The sequence below is a fragment of the Parus major genome, chromosome 1A, assembly GCF_001522545.3.
Source record: "Parus major isolate Abel chromosome 1A, Parus_major1.1, whole genome shotgun sequence".
In the NCBI taxonomy this organism is placed as follows: domain Eukaryota; kingdom Metazoa; phylum Chordata; class Aves; order Passeriformes; family Paridae; genus Parus; species Parus major.
This window is the reverse complement of record NC_031773.1, coordinates 69,047,225-69,069,549: the sequence shown is the minus strand read 5'-3', so window position 1 is coordinate 69,069,549 and position 22,325 is coordinate 69,047,225. Positions and strand designations below refer to the sequence as shown.

General features: G+C 42.3%; 1 protein-coding gene across 5 annotated transcripts in view; it reads left to right on the top strand.

The window, feature by feature from the left end:
* ERC1 (ELKS/RAB6-interacting/CAST family member 1) overlaps window positions 1-22,325 on the top strand; it is a 284,117-nt gene that overhangs the window by 209,500 nt on the left and 52,292 nt on the right. For all 5 annotated transcript variants that reach the window (XM_015627633.3, XM_015627634.2, XM_015627636.3 and 2 more), the window contains one exon: window positions 14,427-14,571. In XM_015627633.3, coding sequence (XP_015483119.1) covers window positions 14,427-14,571 — 145 coding nt within the window. The remainder of the gene's footprint in view (window positions 1-14,426; window positions 14,572-22,325) is intronic.

Here is a 22,325-nt window from a genome sequence, read left to right as displayed (position 1 = left end):
CTGAGCAGCCACAGCTCTGCAGCCACATGAAAGGCAGAGGTGTTCATCCCTCTCCAGGGCTGGTGCTGGGCTGTGCTGGCCTCTCCCCAGGTAAAGCTCTCGTGGGATGTGCTTGTCTGCAGGGCAGGAAAAAAGGGTTCCTTGGTGTTTGCTGGGAGCAGGGAACATCACCTGCTCAGCCAGAGAGTCTGGACTTCACTCAGCTTTCCATGGCATCCCTGGCACGCTGCACAAACGAGCTCTCGGGTCAAGACACTGCAAATGGATGTCTTGATGGACACAGTTGTGAAATGGTTACAATTATTTACATTCTATAGGGAATTTGAGGACAGAGGACAGAGGAGATGTCTGCATTTATTCTGCTTAATCACCTTTATTTTTCCTCTGTTCCTATCTCAGCAGTAAGTAAAAAAGCAGGATGTGTGAGAGAAAAAAGCAGCTTGCATTTCCTTTTGCTTTCTTTGTTTTGCAGTGAAATCACATAAGTAATAGAATAGTAATAGAATAGTAATAGAAAAATATTAGCTGTCAGATTTTTTTTGAAATAGGATTGGAGATGACACATTCTAGACAAAACCTAAAAATCAAAATTTGCTTTTCCACTCCACCCTTGAAGCCCCTGTGTGTCACAGTTCAGCACTTTGCTGCAAATGATTAGCCAGAAGATACTTAGGAGTCTGCCTGTGCTGATTTCTGCTCTTTCTGAAGGTGATTTTGAAAACAACTTAAGGTGCTGTCCTGCCACAGTCCCTGAATGTGAAACTGTCTCATGTAAATGAGGTCTTGAAGATGAAATGAAAAGCAGGTCCTTTGGCTTTCACATTCATTTAACAGTGACACAGCCTAAAGCATCCCCACAAGCTTGTAAAGCTCAAATTACCTATCTCAGTGTCTGCAAATTTCACTTTAACAGTAAAATGTTTGGAGCTTTTTATTAAGTATGATTTTATGTGTCTTTTTAAGTAGATAGATGAAATGCTGAAAGTTTTTTGGGAACTTTCATTGAATATTTGAAGCCACTTGGAAGGAAGTGAGAGTCTGGTCCCTTAATACAGCTCTTACTATATGAAGTCAGTGATAATTTTGTCTTTGGCTTCAGAAGGGAAACCATTTGTATTTGCTATAGTGATAAAAGACCTCTGGTTTTTTTTCTTAATGTCAGCATTCAAAAAACCCTGTTCAATTAGAAAAAACTGATGTTTACTATTGATAGTAAAATAGACAGAATAATTAGAATTACTGAAAAAAACAAAATCAAGATTTTTTTTTTCCAGTTTATTGGGCCAGTTGAAGTATTTCCAGTATGCTTTAAATGTTACTTTACTGGTTTGTAACATTATTATTAATTTGGATCTAACAGGACTTGAACAGAAATGGTTTTGCCTCTCTTAGAAAGGCACTGTGGCATTCCATATTTCTCTTTCCAACACAAGAAGCTGCTGAAGAAGTTACACATGTGTTGGGGGTTAGCCTGCCACTGTTTTTGGTATCTAAGAACACTAGAAAAGGGAATTTTGGCTCCTTGAAGGTTTAATAAATACTGGAATTCTGGTGAAATTCTAGAAGTTATCTAAATGCTGAAGTCCTGGAAGTGTTGCAGAAGAACAGGCAGAGGGTGGCTAACGTGCTATGAATTGATTAACTGCTACAATTCATGAGCAGAGTGATGAATAAGCTGATAAAATATTCTGATAACATAAAGAATAGGCTTTTAATTAATACCAGCCAAATTACTTTGTGTAAGATGTGTAATGCCAAAAGAATGTGATACGGTTCCTTGATTATCTCTGAAGTTTGGTTAAAAAAACCCAACCTTGTTTAATGTAAGTAACTTTTTGCATTAATTAATCTTCTGTAGAAGACCAAGGCCCAGCATTATCACAGAAACACAGAAGAGTTTGGGTTGGAAGGGACCTTAAAGATCATCCAGTTCCAAACCTTCCACGAGACCAGGCTCCATCCTGGTCCCATCCAGCCCAGCCTTGGGCACTGCCAGGGATCCAGGGGCATCCACAGCTTCTCTGGACACCTGTGCCAGGGCCTGCCCACCCTCCCAGGGAGGAATATCTTCCTAACACCTCATCTCATCCCACCCTGTTGGTTTGGAGACATCACCCCTTGTGCTGTCACTCCATGTCCTTGCTCAGGGTCCTTTCATGTCACCTGTGTGGACAATGTGCTAAAAGTGAGCATTGGCTCTCTGCATTTTCCCATTGCACTTAAAATGTTCCTTTTTGAGCTCAACAGATTCTGTGCTGGGCTGGATGCTGATAATGATTTGATCAGTGAGCTGGAAGCAAGTGGAAAATGACAGTGGAGGTGAAACAGAAAATGGGGAAGTGTTCCCTAATGGTGAGAGCAGACATGCCATGGAAATGGTTTCCTAATGCAAGGAAATTCATTTACACAAAGTGCTCTGAACATGGAGCACAGAAAGCAGAACAATGGGAGGTCTACCTGCACTCTTTGGAAAGGAGTGACTTGGAAAAGGTTTGGCCATGTTATGGAAAAAAAGTGTGATCTTGGCAGAAAAAGGACTTTGGCTTCATAAAAATAGGATTAATGGGTATGATTAGAATGAAGATTTTAGTTCTGTTTTATAGGATAATTGATACAGTTGTAAGACTCTGTATAGAAATATGTAGAAAATAAAATAATAGTAGTATTAAAACACTTTATTCAAGCAGAGACAGTCAAAACAAGGATCATTATCCAGAAACTGAGGACAGAAGGGTTGGAAATAGAAAGACATAAGACTGTGACAGTGGAAATTCTTTCCCACTGGGACAAACTCACAAGGAGAGCAGCCAGTTCCTCATGGCTTTCAGTCCCAAGTGGATGCCCTTTTCCTAAACCCCCCCAGAATCAATTATTGGGAGCAACTGGGTATGATGTAAATATTTATTCTATAGGATAAAATCAATGAGCCTTAATTTTGCCTACTGTATGCTCTGAAACAATCCAGGAGATCCTTTAAGTAGCATAAAACAAGATAAAATAAGCAGGTAGAAGAAGTTATTTTCCACACAACTGTTTTCACTTGTAGGAAAAGTAATAGTGAAACAAATAGCTTCAGGAGGTTCAGTCTTGGATAAATCAGATGGGTTTATTGCTGCTTCCATCTGTTTTATCAATCCTTTCCTTCTCCTCTTTCCTTACCTAGGTTATTCTTTTTTTTCAGTTTGACTGGTTCAATAGCATTCTTAACTTACAGTATTTGATGAATTCCCATCTAAATTTTCCCAAAACTTCCTCTGCTCCATCACTTTTTCTTATGTTTTTGTCCTCTGAACATCTTTCAGGTGTGTCAGTTTTCCATGAAGCAGCTTCCCAGGGACACGTTACCTTGTTATGGATGGAGTTTTAAGATCCAAAAGAACTTTGGAGAGTAAAAATTACCAGGATTTTTCCCAGTGATTGTACAGAATAACCTCCTGCCATCCAAGCTGCAGGAAAATCTTGCCTTTAAATGCTCCAAGGGAAGCTTCTCTTCCCTTTTCTTAGTCATGAGTGATGCTTATTGAACAAAAACACACCTGAGTTTAGCTCTGGTTTTGGTGATCCATGGTGGATCTGAAGGAGGCAAAGCAAGTTTTTATTCTGTCGTGTTTTGTGTGAACAGGACATTGTGTGAACTCCCATTTGAAGAGTGTTGTTTGCAGGGGGTGCAGCCAGGACACACCTGGACCTTACCTGGGGGACAGCTGGAACCCCAGCCAGCCCTGGCAGCTTGTTCCTCCTGCAAGCTCTGGGTGCCTGGGATGTTCAGAGGAGCCAGCTCCACAGCATATTGAGGGTGGGAAATACCCACTGCATTGTTTTGTGCCTTCAAACGAGTTCTCTTTCCCCTGGAAACGTAACCTGTGGTGGGAGAGCAGCGTTGCTCCCAGCTGGGAGGGAGATTTCTCAGGAGTATAACAATACCATCATCTCTGTCACCACCTCAGTTCCTTTCCAGATGCCAAACCCAAATCTCACATCACAGCCCTTGATCACAGTGAGAACATCCATATTACAGCCTAAATTGCATGTCAGATTCTTCAGCTTCCAAAGAAGAAAAAAAACCCTTCCAGTTCCAGGGTCTGCCTGCAAGCAGAGAAACCAATGATTTCCCTTTCAGTTCCTCTGTTCCCTTAACGTTTTGAGTCCATTTTTTACAGCGCAGAAGAGACCTAGAAGCTAAAATGGAGTGAAAAAAACAACATATGGAGAGTATTTATTTCTTGGGTGGGGAGCTGTGGCTGAAGAGCAGGGTTATACCAGTGTGTTGCCCGTGGTGCTGTCAGCACAGCAACGTGGGCTCTCTGAAGGTGGTGCTTGGGTGAAGGCAGGAGAGGCTCAGCCCCATTGTTCCGTGAGGGCTGTCCAGGTGTCCTGATTTAAAGGCTGCTCCTTGAGACAGGAAATTGTATCTTGTTCTGAGGTTTACTGTAATAAAGTACACAGTCCTGGGGGAATGTGCTGCTGGGCCCATGAATCACTTTATGGGCTGGCTGTTCTGACCTCAGCCCTGTGATTTATTCACGCCATACCGCGGCAGGAATGGCAAAAATGCGAGCGGCGCACGGTCTTCCCATCCTCCCCCTTCCCAAGCAGATGGGCCTTGGGCTGGGAGGCTGCCATAAATCCATGCAGGCAGCTCTGCTCGGGGCTGCCAGCCCCTCTGTGCCTGCTGGGGAATCCTCTTGTGCTCAGGTGTTTCCTTCCCAGCTCCTTGTGCAAAGAGTTCAAGCTCAAGCTCGGCGCAGTCGCGGCGCTCCCAGCAGAAATGAGGAGCTTGGAGCGTGCAAGTCTTTGGTAATCCCATTTTTTTTTCCTTTCAGCTAACAATAAACAACAAAAAAAGAAAGAGACCCCTCTGTTTTCAGCTGAGAATGTCTCAGTTTCACAGATGTTGCCAGATGTGCTCTTTGGGAAATAGCAGCATTTGCATTTACAGAGGCATTAAGGGATGTGCTTTTGGTCAAATCTCAAATGACAGGAGTGGAGAGCAGCTCCTGCCTCTCAGCTCTGCCAAGCCAAGTTTTCTTCCAATGGACACTTTGTTTACATGTTTTGTGTTTGGAAATTGTTAGTTTTTTAAATTTGCTTTGGTGCTGGTCTTTCAGTTTTTGAAATATGTTTTCTTCGTGAAGCATCCTGATATTTTCCTCTAAATTCATGAGTGTGTACTCTTCAGAAAATGCTCAAAATTTTTATTTCTGTCCAAAATACCTATTTCTTAAGGATAATTTCAAGATTAAAAGTTGTCCACATCATACATGTTCACCCTGCCTTCCAGTTATTTTCTGCCCCTTTATTTTTTTATTTTCTTTCCTTTTTTGTTTGTTTTTTAATAAAGAAGATAAAATCTAAACATCTTAAAATACAGCAAATTTTTTTTGCAAGAAATAAAACTTGCCACACATCTTAATAACTAAGTAGACACCAAATAATAATTCTTAACAATTGTACAACTAATTAAAGGTCAACTTTACCAAAATAAGCAAGATGTTACTTAGAGGAAGGTTGGGGAACTTTCATTTCTCTGTAGTATAGGCAGGTTTTCATGACAGACAGTTTACAAGCTGCTTTAATTCTGTTTCTTCTATTTCATAGCCTTGAAATTGGAGGTTTATTACTTTTTCTAAGATGCTGAGAGTTACATCTATAAATTTATCTGTGATCATGTTTCTTCAGTAGGGCAGCTTGGGCAGGATTTTTGTTTAAACTACAGCATAAACACAGCTTCAGATTTGTTCACTTGGAAAGGTGTTGGTTGCTGGAATGTGCTACATTGAGGTTTTTCCCAATTTCCTCACATAGGAATGACTTGCTCTCTCACTTTCTGTGTAGGCTCACATTCCTTGTGTCTCATTGAAAAATCAGGCACTAACAGCTTGCTTTGAGATGGTTGAGCTTCTCTTTATTTCAATAAAACTCTTTAGGTCTGTGCATGAAACAAGGCTTTGGATGGGAGGGTGTCATTACTGTGCTGAGCAGGGATCTGCTGAAGGGTTCTCAAAGATCTGTTTGCATGGTTTAGGTCAGGCTTAGCAGAGCACACACACTCAGCCCCTGAACTCTGTACTGCATGCAGCTCTGGTTCCATCTGGTGAAGAGCAGGCAGTGGAGAGAGGTAAAACCAGAAAGGAAGGTGCCAGGATGCTCCCTACCTCCTGTAGAATGCCAGTGGCTTCAAGCACCTGGAAAGTTATCTTCAGAACTCATCAGGAAATGCTGTGGTGCCCCTTCAAACAAATCTTCTGCACTCAGGGACTGCCAGTAGCCACACCTGCTTTCAGACCTGGATCTGAAAAAGGAAATTAAATGAAACCTCTCAGGCCCCTTCTGCTGCAATTACAGAACTAAATATATCCAAATTTTATCCATAGTCCCTGACACCTGCTCCATTTCTGTCCTCAAGCCTTTCAACAAGTCCTGCTTGCTTAGAAACACTTCTTTTGGCACTACTTAAGCAGCAGCTACCAGGAGCAGGAGGCAAAGTGATGCCTTGGTGTTTAATGGAGCTGCTTCCAGCCTCTGCTTCCCCTGATGCTGCTGTTCCTGTCCTTATCCAGACACTTGGCATTTCTTGTGCTCCTTTTTTAATCCCTCTCCTGGGCAGCAGCAGCAACCAGAGAAGACTGAAATACAGGTAGAGTTCGAGTTAGGATGGAATAGAAATCAGCATTAGTGGTGCTGTTGTTACTGCCACCAAAGCCCAAACACATCCTCTGCAGAATTAATATAAAAAGGTTTGGCCTTGAAGAAAATGCTTCTTTTTAGAAATCAAAGTGGAAGAGAAGCTTGAACAAATGTACAAAAGAACCCTCAGAGAAGAAGGAGTAGGAAATTAGGTGAGGCACATCCAGGTTGGTAGTCAGACAATTAATAATGAAAGCAATCCAGAGCTCTGACAAGAAAATTCCTTGAAATGGTACATGTGGAAGAGTATTTAGATGTTTGTAAGAGAACAACAAAATGAAGCAGCTCTGCACATCTGGTGTGTGACATGAAACTGGATGTCACAGGGATAACAGCAATTGGTGAGAAATAGAGTAATATTCAGAGCTGGAATGTGGGTACTACTCCTTCAGGAAAGGTAAAAATGAAAGTAATGGTGTTGTAAATTAATTATACTGGAGGTTCTGAGGAAATAAAAGAGAGTATAAATTATAGCATAACTTTGAGTCAAAATAATGTGAGGATCATAGAAGTTGCACAAAGAGAGTGGATGGTATCCTGCTATGGATTTTAGGTATAATGTGTTAAATGTAAGTAATAATGGAGAAATGTGTTTTAGTAGTATGTGTCTATTCACTGGATACAAATCAGAGAAACTGCCAGGCTTGTTAATAATGACTGGATCACCAAGATGTGATGGTGTGAGACTTCAGGATTGTAGTAAGTGGTGATGACACTAGAGGAGAAACTATCACCAAAATGACTTCAGCTGTAGTGATCACAAATTGATAAAACCTGTATTCAAATTTTAAAAAAAATTATGCTAGAAAAGTGAAGTTTTCAATTTTAAAGTAATAGACTGAAAAATGGAGACTGCTAGGTAGCAATTGGACAGAGGAATACAGGAGGCTCATGTAGGGGAAACAGAGCATTTATTTAAATTAAAAATCCAAAACTCTGAGGTCTTTGCATCCCAAACAAAAGGGTAAAAGCTGAAGAAAGTTACAAAGCTGTGTATCCAAAAAGGAATTGGCAGCAGCCTTAAAAACTGGTCAAGAGAAAGAGACATTTTAGGGGAGCAGAGATTTTAGGAATAAAGTGAGAATTGTAGAAACTCATGCTGAATGAGACCTCCCAAAAGAAATAACAATAAATAATAAATATTCTGTAGCCACTGCTACAGAAAGGTCAGGAAAGGGAGTGGAACCACAGTGCACTGAGGATAGGGATAGTGTGAATTTGGTCCCAAAACTAAGTTAATGCCTTGCCTTGTTTCCCAGTGAGCTGATAAATACAGAGCAAGGCAGGTATGATCAGAACATCAGCCGTGGAAATGAGATCCATGTAGCAGTGAGATAAATTACACTCATCAGAAATAACATGCTGGGAGTTCAGAAAGGAGGTTTGATCTCAAATCTGTTTGATTGGAGTGCAAAGACTGTACCATTTTCTTCCAAGAGCTGTGTTGTAAGTCATGACTGGAGTTTTTGACGTGATCAGAAGCACAGTAAGATTGCAGCATTGCTGTCAAAGTTTGACTGATAAAGCTGAAATTCCCTTCTACCATCATTCAACCCGGGCCAGATTCACAAAGACATCAAGACAATTGTTTTCTCTGTAGCAATTGTGGCTGTTTGATATGTTATAATCAGTGTGAACTCCATGATTCATTTTCCATTCTTCCATTCTGGCAGTGCTGGCTGTGGCAGGGAAGGGTTTGAGTGTCACAGCGTCAGGAGGAGCTGCAGCTCCTCCAGGGATCAGGAACCTGCGGTCAGAGCCGGGCTCCTGCTGTTGATCCAGGGCTGGAACTGGCTCCTCAGGCTGCAGGGATCCACAGCCAGTGCTGCTGACACCAGGGAGGGGCAGGAACCTGGAAATGGGAGGGCAGAACCATCTCTTGCCACAAGAGCCTGTCTTGTGTCAGCTTAACCCGATTGTGAAACCACGAGCTCAGCTACAGCTCAACCTGTACTTCACCATGTCCCAGGAAAAGAAATCGGAGCTGCCTTTCTTATAAGGTTATTTTTCAAAATCTGGGGGATGGATTCTGGTGGCCTCTGTTGCCTGGATGGAAAACAAGCCTTGGGTTTGTGTTCTGTGTGCACTGCTGGTAAACTGCAGATGGAGAGAGCGCCCGTTCCAGGACTCCCTTCTCAGCAAAGCCAGCTCTGGGGAGCTGGAGAGCCTGTGAGTACTGCTGCCTCTCATCCACATTCTGCTCTGAAGGCTGCTAAAACAGGGGAGATTGTCTGGAAAAAAATCCTGCCTTTCATAGGGACAGATCCCACATAAATGGGGTGCCAGGGTTGAAAGTTCCTTCTAAAATGTGCCGTCCTGGGGAACTTCCACTCCTCACAGGCACCTGGGGAAGGCTCTGGCACTGCCAGTTCAGCAGCTGGGATGTGCAGCAACCAGCTTTTCACAGAGGTATTCATCAATAAAAATAGTCCAGGAAATTAGCAGTGGGTTTGGAAGTTCTCTGTGAAAGTGTTAGATTTTTTTTCTAGATAAGCTGGCACTGCAATTCTGGCTGCTCAGAGACATGAGCAGGACTGAGGAAATGCAAATCTTTACCTCTGGTGCCAAAGTGATAAAATGAAGATGGAAGCTTAAGTACAAGGAGTGCTAAAACACAGATGGGAAAGGTAATATAAAATATTTATAAGACTACTTGTGACTTTATCAAACATGTTGAGGGAAAGGACTTTTGCAAGCATTGCTTATGGATCCTAGTAAGGATTCTGTGCTTCTGGACTATTGGGATGTTAGAGAAAATACATGTAGGAAAGTCTAAATCTATAATCAGCAGCTTTTTTTTAAACAAGGGCAGCAGAAGTGGTAATGCTTCCTGTGTCGTGGAATTCACATTGATTATTATCATGCCAATCTTTTAATTAAAGAGACATCACTTTTGTGACCACACAACTGCATTCACCAGGAGTTTGTATTTTTGTCTTGTTTTCCAGTTGTGGTCACATGTATGCAATGACATTGAAGAGACCAAATGTGGAAATGTGTTCATTTAGAGAGCTTCAATTTGCTGATGACAAAAAGTTCTTGTTTTCATCTCATTTGGTTTGCTTGAATTCTCAATTTGTGTTTTGATAGCTGTGAGAGCATAGACCAGAGATTAGAGAAGCTGCTGATGTGCCAGCCAGGCCAGGCAAAGGTGACATGCTGAAACAAGTACTGCACTGGAAGGAGTGTGGTATTATCCCTTTTGACTGAAGGTTTAAGGCTGTGCTTTGGAAATTAATTTGCAGCCTGAGGTTTGATTATTCCCAGCTGTAATTAAAAAAAAGCAGGTAGTACCTATTGCCAAGTAAAAATTTTTTCCCACTCTCTTGCAGTAAGAGGTAGCTGCTGTTTCTTTTGGATAAAAGTTTGCTCACTCTGGGATACTTGGAGCTGCATCTTAAATGCTGCAGAAATTACAGCCAGTGCAGAATTTGGCAGCTTGCATATGAAGTGAGTTACTCATCTGTTTGCATCATGAAATGTCATTCTCTGGTATAATTGCCTTTTTCAAGGTTGCTTTTAAGAACCAAATCCTGATACCCAGAGCTCTGTAAGGCCTGTCCTCTCCCTCTGGGGTACTGCAAGACACTTCTTTAATTTTCTGAAGATGTTCTATAACCACAAAAAAAAATAAGGGAAAAATCATGCAGTTCAGAAGTGCTGCTGTAGAGGAGGACAAGGTTTATGGTGGAAAGGATGATGTCCCATTGAATCCATGGTTTGGTGTGTTGTACTCCTAATTACCTTCTAAGAGTTTATTGAGTGAGAGCCACCCAAACCCTGTCATCCTGCTAAAGTCATGAAATGACTGAATGCCCTGTGCCAGTGCTTTTATGTTCTGAGCTGTTGTGTGTCTGTCCAGCTCTCACAGCACTACTGAGCTGCATCTGATTCTCTGCCTGTGAGTCCTTTCTGTTGTTGTCTCATCGTGGGAGGGTTTTGAATTCATATGCAAATAATGCAGTTGTTATTGTGATGGTGATTCACCAGGGTAAGTCTGACAGGTGTCTCTGACAGGAAAGCATTCAAAGCTTTCAGCAGCATTTTCTGTAGGCTCAGAGCAAATGGACAAAAATCAGACAAGAAAGACAAGTCCTGTATGAGCATCACCTCAGTCATTCTGTGGTACCATGAGCAAGCAGCTGATGAAACAGGAGAACCTTTCCTTGAGTACTACAGGCACAGCAGCCATAACTGCAGCTCATCTTGAAATGCCAGGATGGAAACATTTAATCATTGATCATGGAAGAGCAGCAGGCTCTGTTGAAGGAACTGGCTGGGTCACTGTGAGCTTGTAGCCACCTGAGCTCCTCAAATTGCTGTCAGACCTCTGAATACTTTACTTCCATGCCAGTCAGAAGGAAAACAGATTTGATCCCTGTAGTGCAACTTGGGCTGATGGAATTACCCCAGTTCCCCTGGGACATTAAAATCAAAGCTGCTGCTGCTATCAATATTGCTCTCATGTTGTCCCATGCACACTTTCAGAAATGCTCCAGATAGGAAGACATTTCATAATTTGAAATAAAATTTTATAGAACAATACATTTATAACATTTCTATATGGAATGAGAGATCTCCCTGACATATGTAAACATATTCCTTTAATGAATATGTATAGTTTTCATGTTTTGAAGCATCATTAATTCAGCACTGTTTACAGCCTGTTATTCTTTCTAATTATACAGCTGATAAATATTCCAGTGCCATGACCCTGGGAACAGTACTGCAAAGTACAAGACTGCTTTTTAAAGTTCACCTCCTCTTGTGTTTTACCAAAAGGATTCTTCTCCTTTACTAGGAAAGGGCTCTGAAGGAATTCTGTAGTCTCCTGAAACCAAGTGCCATAGAAACCCATTGGAAGACAGCCTGATTCTATTAGTATTAGTAATTAGCAGGAGTGTAATAGTAAATTATTGCCCAGTTATCTTCCCCAAATCAGACATTTCTATTCAAGAGGTGAAGGAGACATGCATTTGCCCACTGTTTTTTGTGTGTGTTGTCAAATCTCTGTGCTCTACTGGCCTGTAACTATTGTGTAGCCATCTATTTTAAAAAGGCAAGCCCATCTTTCCTTGCATTTTTTGAAGACTGCAAACAGAGCAAATAATGGTGATATTGATCTTGAGATTGTATCCACAAATATCAGTCTGTGACAGAGTCTGCTTACCCCTTGTGAGCCCAGGCAGCTCAGCTGAGGCTGCAGAGAGATAAATGTGCAGCTGGCCCCTGCTGGGTTGATGTTGGCACAGCTGCACTAGTACCAGCCTCTGAAAAACTGGAATAATCTGAAATAATAATCTGAATTAGCTGAAGTGAGCTGTGTCTGTTCAGTGCCCTGGCCAGCATTTCAGGAGATCAGCATCCCTGGGTTGTGCAGCACGTTTTGCCTGCTCATGAGAACCTTCCAGGACCTCCAGTGCTGTGGGCTGAGGAGAAGCATTTTGCTGAAGAAGCCGAGGCTGTGGCAGTGCCAGAGCCCCCAGGAGTGTCTGCAGCAGTGCTGATGGATGGGTTTGTTCATGTGCTGCCACCACCCTTCACACAGCAGCCCCTTTGCTCCTCCTCGCCACACCAGCTGTCTCACAGCATGTTCCCCTGGGACAAAGCTCTCAGGAAGGGAAATAAATCACTGTTGTAGTGCTCTTCAATCAGAAGCCTTGTCTTTTGCTTGGTAGAATGCCCTTTCCATGGTGTTGGAATCATTGGCAGTGGCAAGCTCTGCTGAGAGCAGCCTGGCACTGCAGCCCTGTCCCCTCCAGCAGAGCTGGCTGTGCCACCTGCACCTCTCCCACCTGGAGCAGCTCACCTTCAGCCTGCTAGAGTGAAAGATGCACTACAATGCACTTACCACAGGGTAGTTTTCTTCCTTTCCTTCAAACCTCACCCTGTTTCAGTTCCAGAAAACGGTCAGAAAGCCACAGAGGCTTTCTCTGCACTTCTTGACCAGCGGCCTCCTGTCACAGCACGGCGCTGGAGCTTTGGCCAGGAGGAGGAAGTTCTCCTCTAAGACATGGTGGCAAAGATTTCTCACCAGAAAGGAAAAGGAACGGACTGCTATCCATATCTCATTTCCCTGGCCTTGGGCTTGGCACTTAGGGAGCAGAGATGGGCAGCAAAGGCTTTGATTGCAGAAGGTCTATGGCTTACGAGCTGTTTGAGGCACCTCAATTTCCATAGCAGAGTAATGGCCCCATAGATAGAGTTACCGAGATATTCTTGGCTCTGGTCCTGAATCATCAGCGAGGATTGGGGGCTTGCTATTAAAAGAATAAGTGTTTCTTTATAATCAAAACAGATTACTCTAAAGCAAGTGAAAATGAGCAGAGCTCCAAGCCAGCCTGTCTTTCCCAGGATAGCGATAGCTGGAAAAAAGCAGAGGTCATGGATCATGTTCTGTCACTTCACCCTATTGGTATTTTTCATGTTTCAGGCAGACATCCAAAATTGGATACTTTTCCATAAAGCAAAAGCAGCAGAAACAAAATGGCAATAATCACATGCCCATTATCCATCGTTCCCACACCTACAATCTTGACACTACATCTGGGAATCTGATGTGCACCTCTTCCTTTCTTCTACTCCTTGCCTCCATTAAGTCACCAGAATATTTGTATTTCTTCATAGCACAGATGTATTTAGAATGCTTTATGATTATCCTAAAGTATCTAAAAAAAATTTGCTTTACTCTATGGTATTACATTCTGAAAGGGAAGCAATAATGTTTTTCTAGATATGATCTAGGCAGGATCCAAGTACTCTCTACACTGGATCTGTGAGGTTTTTGATATGCTGGTAGTTCATTTAAAGCAAGCTAACTCTCTTGGACTGCACAAGAAACACCTGTGTAAACCCAGAGAGAAATTCCAGCCACAGAAAGTCCATTGTGTAAGTGCACTGTCCTGTCAGATGAACAATTGTGTCTGTTGAAATGCCCCTTTTCCTCTTGAAATACATGATTTTTTCACATTTTATAGACAGTGGTTTCAATTGGGATCCTGATAATGAACCTCTGGATATTGAGGGCTGCAGCAAACCTTGAAGTGCACTTGCAACTCTCTTTTGAGATGAAATGTAGATCAGAAATGTGCAGTATTTGGCTTGTCTCTCTCATCTCTCCTGCATGATGCCACATGTTTAGGACCTCATTTTATTCCCTTCTTTGCAAGGTGATGAGAGGTGGGACAAGCCAACACTACTGGGCAATAAGGCCAAGGTTTTCTTTGAAATCCTGTTGCACATCACCAGCTAGAGAATTAAGGTCAAAGGACAGAAAAGGTTTTCCCTAATATAATCAGTCCTTTGTGTTCCTTTGAGAACTGCTGTTTTACAGTTAAGGTGATTATCCTTGTCTCCTTTCTTCCCAGTATGTATAAAATGTTTCTGAATTCTATTTGTAATTTTCTGCTAGAGGGAAAGAGTATGGGAAAATGTTCAGCCAAAGTAATAATAAATGGGAGTTATTAAAAGCTGAGAAGGTGAGAGCAGAAGAAGAACAAAATGTGTTTTTCTTACCCTGCAAGCTGCAGTTTGGTATCAGCACAGTTGTTTAAGGGGAGGTGTGTGGGTTTGGACTTGCTGTTCCACCAACAGATGTGTAGCCCAGACAAAAATATTTATTCCTGCTTTTCAGAGTTGCACACTGGTACAGCACTGATGGCACATCCAAATCTTTGTAGAGGAGTCCTCTAAGTTTTGCAGGATAATAATGTAATCTGTTTGTTTTGGTTTTTTTTCAGACAAGAAGCCCTTCTTGCTGCCATTAGTGAAAAAGATGCCAATATTGCTCTGCTAGAGCTTTCATCCTCCAAGAAGAAGACTCAGGATGAGGTGGCTGCACTGAAACGAGAGAAGGACCGTCTTGTGCAACAGCTCAAGCAGCAGGTGGGTACAGGAGGGCCAGGAAAAAACCCAGCTAATAATCTGCTGTGGGATTATTATCTTGATTTATGCAACTAATAATGTATAATCCTGTCATGTGTTAGGCCAGCAATTCCAAAGGAGCTGCTGGGCTCAGTGTGGAGGGAAGTTTCTTTGTGTTGCTGCCTGGGTGGTAAATGTGTGCTGGGATGTGGAGGAAGCTGTGAATGAGGAGGACATTGGTTATTGTCCTCTGCAGTCTGCAGAGCCACAGGCTCAGGGCAAAGCAGTGATGCTTCCCTTGGGGGTTTGTGTTTGCTGTGCTGGGGAAGAAACCTATTTGGGAGCAACTTCTCTCAGCTGTGGAGCTCAAATATGAATTTTGCAGCTCTCAGCCTCTCCTGTGGCTTCTGACTGCAGCAGGAGCACCATGCCCCACATCCTTGATACCACTTCATAATACTGCAGGAAAAAGTGTTGCATTTTGAAAGTTGATCTGCATTCCTACACTAGCAAACCACACATCTTTTCCCCAAGAGCCAAACTGCTCAGTTTTGGAATGAAACCAAATACAAATTGTGCCAGTGAGAAGGATGTGTACAACATAATGCTTCAAGGAGGCCATTCCAGTCCTCAAGTCTCAGATTTTCAGATCTTTATACAGACACCCAAGAAGAGTACCTACCTTTCTTCCTAATCACCTTTATCATTCTCTCATTTGCTGAGGAGGAGATTGATCAAATCAAACATTTCAGTATTCTGAGGGGCAGCACAGCCATTCTGCATGGGACATGGCCAGAGCTGCAGTGCAGTTTATCACCACACTTCAATCACAGCAGGGACAGCCAAAAACTCCAGCAACAGCTACAGGTGTCCTCTGTGCTGAATGAGATAGAGACAAACATAAGGACACCCCAAAAAACCCTGGGAGGTCTTGTGCTTGTGAGGAGATTGGTCCCTTCCCATGTCTGGCTTTTCCTGACTCTAAGATCTTTCTGTGTTGGCAAAACAATCAGCAAAAGTGTGTTTCTGTTCAAGCATTTAGTATTACCTTCCAGTACTGAATGCAGTGGGAAAAGTGCATGGCCAATAAAACACAGAGGAAGCAAAAGGCATCCCTGGCAATAGGAGATTTAGGATCTGAAAGAATCTGTGTAGATTTTTCACTTCAGCACTTCTGCTGGGTTTTTCCTGAGTTATTCCCTTTTCACATTCCTGGTAATAGCACATATGCTGCTGCCAATCCAGTATCAACTTCTTCAGTGCCACCATTTCCATCTTCATAAAGTTTTATGTCCAACATTTCATCTGTCAGCCAGATGATTTCTGCTGCTGTCAGAGGCTGTGAGACAAAAACAGGTCAGCAGTGTGATAAGGGATTTCTCTGCTTCTTCCTTAGCAAACACCAGTAGATTATTGCTACACTTACATGTTTTAAGGGGTTTTTTACATGTTACCATGGTTTTTTTACATGTTTTTAGCATGTTGTTTATGGTTTAATTTAAGAACAATACTTTTGAAGGTGCTGTGTACCAGCTTCAGAATGAGCAAGAAGTGCAGGTTACAGTCTTGTATTATTTACTTTTGAGCAACAGTCATAATTACTGTCCCTGCTCAGCCAGGTGAAAACTGAAACAGGAATCAGAAATGGTCACAGCAATGTCAGGTGCTTGTTTTGGTCATGTAATTGTTGATGCAGCAGCTGTAATTTATGCTACCACACATTCTAAGAGAAATTAACACTTCTTCTTAGTTCTTGTTGTCCTGAGCTTAAATTCAGGTGCTTTCACGTCCCTTGCCCTTCCCAGTGTCCTTCTGATTATCTTTTGTGAGTACCTGGAACAATCTGAATTTTGTGGTGATTTTTTTTCTACTGAAAATTTGTGTATATTTAATCAATTTATCAACATTTTTCTTATCTGTAATGACTTAGGTTTCAGGTAAATGATTTTTAAAACGTTTGTAGTTCCTGTTGTTATCTTTCAGTGCTGATAAGTCTTACAGTGTCATAAACTCTTCCTGAAAAGTCGTGGCAGTTTCCCTTAAGGATGCCAGTTCTAAGTGCTATTTCCTGTTTAATTTCCCAAATAAATGAAAATTGCAAAGGAGAATAATTTGAAATTGTTCTTGGTATGTAGTGAGACCAGTTATGATCTGAGGTTGGAGCAACAGTCCTTTTTCAAATAATTCATTGGACTGTTGAAATGGCTTTGAAGAATCTGTTTCCAAAACTGCCATCAGCTCTAAAGACTTGTCACTGTTTAAGCTTGTTTAAGATTTTAATCTTAAAAATAATGAAGAAAGCAGAAAGCAGTCTCCTCAACACATCTGTGCTGTAGTACAAATAAAAGTTTTATGTGTAGTATAAAATCACAGTATTCTCCAGTACATCCATAATCTCCAATTTTATTTTTGTTTACATATTAACAATCTAAACTATATTTAAAGCAAACCTGAGAAATATTTATGTGACCAAACAGAGATTTGACACATCCTCCCTAAATTCTATGCTGTGCTTTAGGGATGTGTCATTTTATATCTTTTTTTTTTGTGTGTGTGTGTGTGTGTGCAGCTTTCAACACATGGATAGAAAAACTCCTCATTGCTTATTACAGGAGAGCATTACTCACCACCTCTCTGTGAGTTGCAGAGAATCAAAAATTCCATGTATTTTTTCAGTGCCAGTAGTTTTGGGATGTACTTTTTCTGAATAAATTCAAATCACACCAATTTTGACAGCTCCAGAAACAGGAGATGGGTCAGAAGAGATGGCTGTGAGATTTTACAGGATCCTGATGTAGTCAAGGGGAATCTCATTTTTCTACATGCTTTGCAAATATTGTGTGTACTTGGCCCTTGCACTCCTCTTCAGCTGTTCCAGGTCACCAGCCTCATATTTTCCAACAAAACAACTCTGCTGCTTCCTCAGTTTCAGCCTCCTCTGCACGGACCCCTTTCTGCATCTGGAGAACAAGGGTCCATCTGTGCTTGCCAGCTCCACAGAACCGTGTCACCTTTCAGGAACTTCCTAAGAGTTTAGCTGTAATTCTTAAATTTACAGCAGAAACAGTGAATGAAAAGTCTTTCAGACTCACAGATGTATTGAACACAGCTGTTCAAGGAAGGAGAGTGATGCCACAAATCAAGATATTCTGGAAGACTTTGAAAAGCAGTTGTGGAACCCAAAATTCAACCCTTTGGATTCAGAGCTGGGATCCTGACCTCAGTCATTCGTGTTTCAGAGCTGCTGAGCCCCCTGATAAGTATTTGGTGTTTCAGTCCATGCCATTGCTAGGAAATGTTTGGGCTTTGTGGTGGGAAAGCAGCTCTTTGTGTTGGTGGTCAGGCACAGCTGAGTAAAAGATTCCCATTTCCACGTGTGTAGGAGATGCTGTGTGGGAAGGAGCAGCATTGCTGGCTGTCCCTGCCTGGGAGGAGAGGCTGGCAGCAGCTCTGACACAGAGCTGGAGGACAGCAGTGAAAAGCAGGATTTGTATCGTGGCTTTTCACTGCTTCTGCCTGGTTCCCATCGGCTGGCTTGCTGTTAATTGACATTAATTAGAGAGTGGAAAGGTACAACACTCACAAAACAAAAACTTGTTCTGACTATTTCCCATGATATTTATTTACTTCTTAATTTTATTTATTTATTCATTCATTCATTCATTTCAATATTTACTTATTTATTTCATTATTCCATTATTTCATTATTTATTTATTTCATTATTCCATTATTCCATTATTTCATTATTTATTTATTCCATTATTCCATTATTCCATTATTCCATTATTTCATTATTTCATTATTCCATTATTCCATTATTCCATTATTTCATTATTCCATTATTTCATTATTTCATTATTTATTTATTTCATTATTCCATTATTCCATTATTCCATTATTTCATTATTTATTTATGTCATTTTTTTTTTTAATTAATTAATTCCAAATATCCATGAAGACACAGAGGTTCATCAAGGGAAGGGTATCCAGAGCCTGCAGGGCTCTGCTGATTTCTCCTTTCCCAGCTCTGTCACGTTCCTGGTCGCTCGCACCAGGGGGAAGGAGCCCTGCCAAAGACATTTTGGTTCTTTAATTTCTCTAAGTATGTGCACTAACGTTTGGATGAAGAGAAGCATTTTGGAAAGAGGATATGGCATCAATGTTGTTTTAATTTAGAGTTTCTAGGCTCTGAATGGCAGGAATGTGCCTCAATACAGAGCCCATTTCCTAACGAGGCGCTCGGCATCGAGCAGGCTCTCCAGCAAACGCAGCTGCCTGTTCCATATTGGTTGTCAGCTTGGATGGGGGATTTCCTCCAGCATCAGACAAGGCAGGGCCACTGCAGGGTGAGGGTCAGCAGCTAATGTGTCCCAGTTATTCCTCCTGGGGCTGTGTGTCCCTGGGGAGCTCCTGGAGAGGCTGCGGGAGCAGAGAGCTGGGGCTGTGTAAGCAGCTCCAGATGTGGCACACAGAGGGCCCCGCTCTGAGAGTTCTCTATCAGCTGCTCAGCTGACAGAAAACTGCCTGCTTGCCTTTTATTTATCCCTTTCCTCATCAAGCTAAGTATTGATATCAGCTCCTACTTATTGGAGCGCCGCTCCGCAGTTTGGGGTGGTGAAGGGAAGGTGTGTCTGGAGGGGCTGAGCTTTTCCTGCCCGTGGCCTTTGAGCCTTAAACAGCTGGGATTTCCTTCCAGGAGCTGTTTGCAGCAAAGACTGTCATTTTCTGTGTTTGTGCAGAGTGGGAGCCTGACTTGGCCAGCACCTCTGTCACTGCCATGCCATAAATGTGAAGTGTTAAGTTTTAGGAGGCTCTGAACAGTGTTTCCTAACAGCTTGGATTATCATTCAGATTAATTGTTTTAAACAGCCATATTCACATCATTACATAATTTCAATATTATTATCATCATCATCATCATCATCATCATAGCAGAAGTTACCAGAAACTAGCTTGACTCAATGTTACTCGTGACAGGATCCCAAGATTTTCATTTGAAATTATGTGACTTCAGGTTAGATTAATACACCATGTGGTTTATTATGCTGCCTATGCCTAAATAAAAGTTACTTTCAGACCAGTTCCTCAGTCTTTTAAGAAGATGTTGAGGTTTAATTCTATACTTCAGCATGCTCAGAGAACCACCCAGCTTAAGCTTTCTCCATCTATTTCAAAAACATGCATTTTCTTTTGTCAGGCAAACTGTTAATGATAAAAATACATATAATGATAAGAATAGTGAATAGTGTGGCCTCAGGAGAGAGCTCTGTGTAACAGACTTGATTTATCCAGTTAGACTTGTATTCTGTTCATAAATACTTTAAGTGGAGGAGACCTTCACTCCTGGGAAGTCTTTTTTATACCTTATCTGTCTTCATCATTATATGTAATGTCCCTTACTGCAATTTAAGCTCATTGCTATTTCTTTTTTTCTATTAGGGGCATAGAAAAAAGAATTTCCTACCTATCATGTTCTTGCTGTAGACACTCTTCTGTTCACTCAAAAAGTTCACTCATTCTATTGAGTTCTATTCACTCAAAAATTCAGTTCAAAAAGTTCTCTATTTTAATAATACCATCAATCCCATGCTGTTGTAAGTGATTTTGTAGTCAGCCTTGCCATTCAGAGGAATCTTTAATTCCTGTTTTTCCCTTCTGCTTCTGTATCCTCATCAAGATTGTGCCTTCCTCTGAGGGCCAGCATGAATTTGAGGGGCTGTTATTGAACATTCCCACAAATGGAGAGGATTTATTTGGTAATGGACAAATAACTAATAATTGACTGGTAATAATGGTATTTATGCAATATTGAATGCACATTTCATCTAAGCAAGTACCAAAGCTGTTTTTCCTGTGCCACTTTGTGCCTCTTCCCTGTAAGATTTTGACTGACTTGCTTTACGAGGCCGAGTTACTGCAAAGACTGGTTTCCCAAGTAAATGTGGTTTATGGGATCATGAGAAAAAGGAAAGAATTGTAGATTCCAGAGTAGCTTCTCACCCCAAAAATTGTATTTTTCCACTGTTACTTGTTTCCCTGGGAACCCTGCACACTGACACCTGAGACTCCTCTGCTGAGAACTTTTCCAAGCTGAAGTTCCAGTGGCTGGAGCCATTTCTGTTTCTAAAGTGGAACAAGGAAAGGGGATGGACAGACAGACAGACAGACAGACAGATGTTTTCCCCTTGCTGTGGAGCTGTTTCAGCATGCCCAGTTCCCTCCCTGCCCCATGAAGGATGTGAGGCTTTACCTCAGCTCTCCTGATGTGGAGCCACGTGTGGGGAGAGTGGTGACCCTGTTAGCAAGGGGGGTTCTTCTTGGGGTGACACTGCTACAATCACTGCAGCTAATTACCTGGTTAGCTAATTACCTACACGTGGTGTGGCTGGGACAGAACCCCTGTTGCTCTCTGGAAGGTTCCAGTTCAGTGAGGGGAGGCAATTCAAACCACTGTCAGAAGGGGATGGAGGAACTCTAGGAATATTCCTGTAAGCTGAGTGTGGTGGTGGTGGCTTCTTCACAGCTGAGGAAGAGGAGTCAGTGTTTGAGATGAGTGATGAGATTCAGGGCTCTTGGATCCATCTTTGTTCATGGATCTCTTTACCACTGTACTTGCACTGGCAAGAGTGAAAATAGATGTACAAGTGGGGAAAGCAAGCTTTTGTGGTGATAAAGCTCAGAACAGGCAGAGGAGCTTGAAGGTGGCGTGTCAGAGATCTCTTCACGGGCAGAACAGAAAGAACTCTGAGTTCTGGTGCTCTCTGAATGCCAGCTTAACCAATCTGAAGCAGGAGCAAACAGATTAATGTACTTTGCCTGAAGCTTTTCAAGGAACAGCAAAGCATTTCAAGAATGATTATCACGTGCAGTGGAGTTGTTAGATTCACAGTGCAGTCCCAGCCCCACTATCCAGTCAAAGTCAAGTCACTTTTTTCCAGGTTCTTGTACCAGCAGTGTCTGGAAGGTCACTTGCAGCTTTTCACTCACTGGTTCAATGCACAAAGGTGCCAAAGTATGTAGTTATTACAGAATATTCTTAGCTCTGCTGGCAGTGTAGCTGGCATAGATGTGAGCAGGCAGAAGTGGGGGAAATCACTCTGTGCACTTCCTATTCAGGGAGCTGTTGGACTAGAAACTGAAGAAACTTCTGGCTGAAGTGAATATATATCCACTAATTGGCTCTCATCAAGCACTGCCAGCTGTCAAATTTAGGCATGGTGGCATTTGTCGAAGGGCTGTAACACACCCAGGTTATCAATCCCAGCCCTGCTTGTTTTGCCAGGCTTTGCTCCTCAGTAATTGTTTCTGTCAAGGGGGAAGGCTCTGCCAGAAGCTGAGCCCAGCACCCTGACAGCAGGCACAGAAAGCAAGGCTTTGTCATGCCCCTGAGCACTGCTTCCTGGAGCACAGCACTAGGAGCCCTCACAGATTAAAAGAAAGCACCTTCTCCCTGCCAGGTGTTCCAGACTTTTTTCCCATCATTTTTAATCATCTATTAGCACAGGAACAGCACTCAGTGCAGTGTCAGCAGTCTTTGCTGGGGCAGCATTTCATCTTTCCCTGGTATTACTTCCACTCTTTCCCCTCTCCCTCCTCCTCCACCTTCACCCTTTGCCTCTTGCAAATGACTCAATAAAATTGTGTGTCCAAGGGAGCCCTGGCTGTGGCTGGCTGCAGCATGCCAGGGAGGGCAGTGCCTGCTGGAACCGTGTCAGAACATCTTCTGGTGCCTGCTGGAACTGTGTCAGAGTGTCAGAGCATCTCCTGGTGCCTG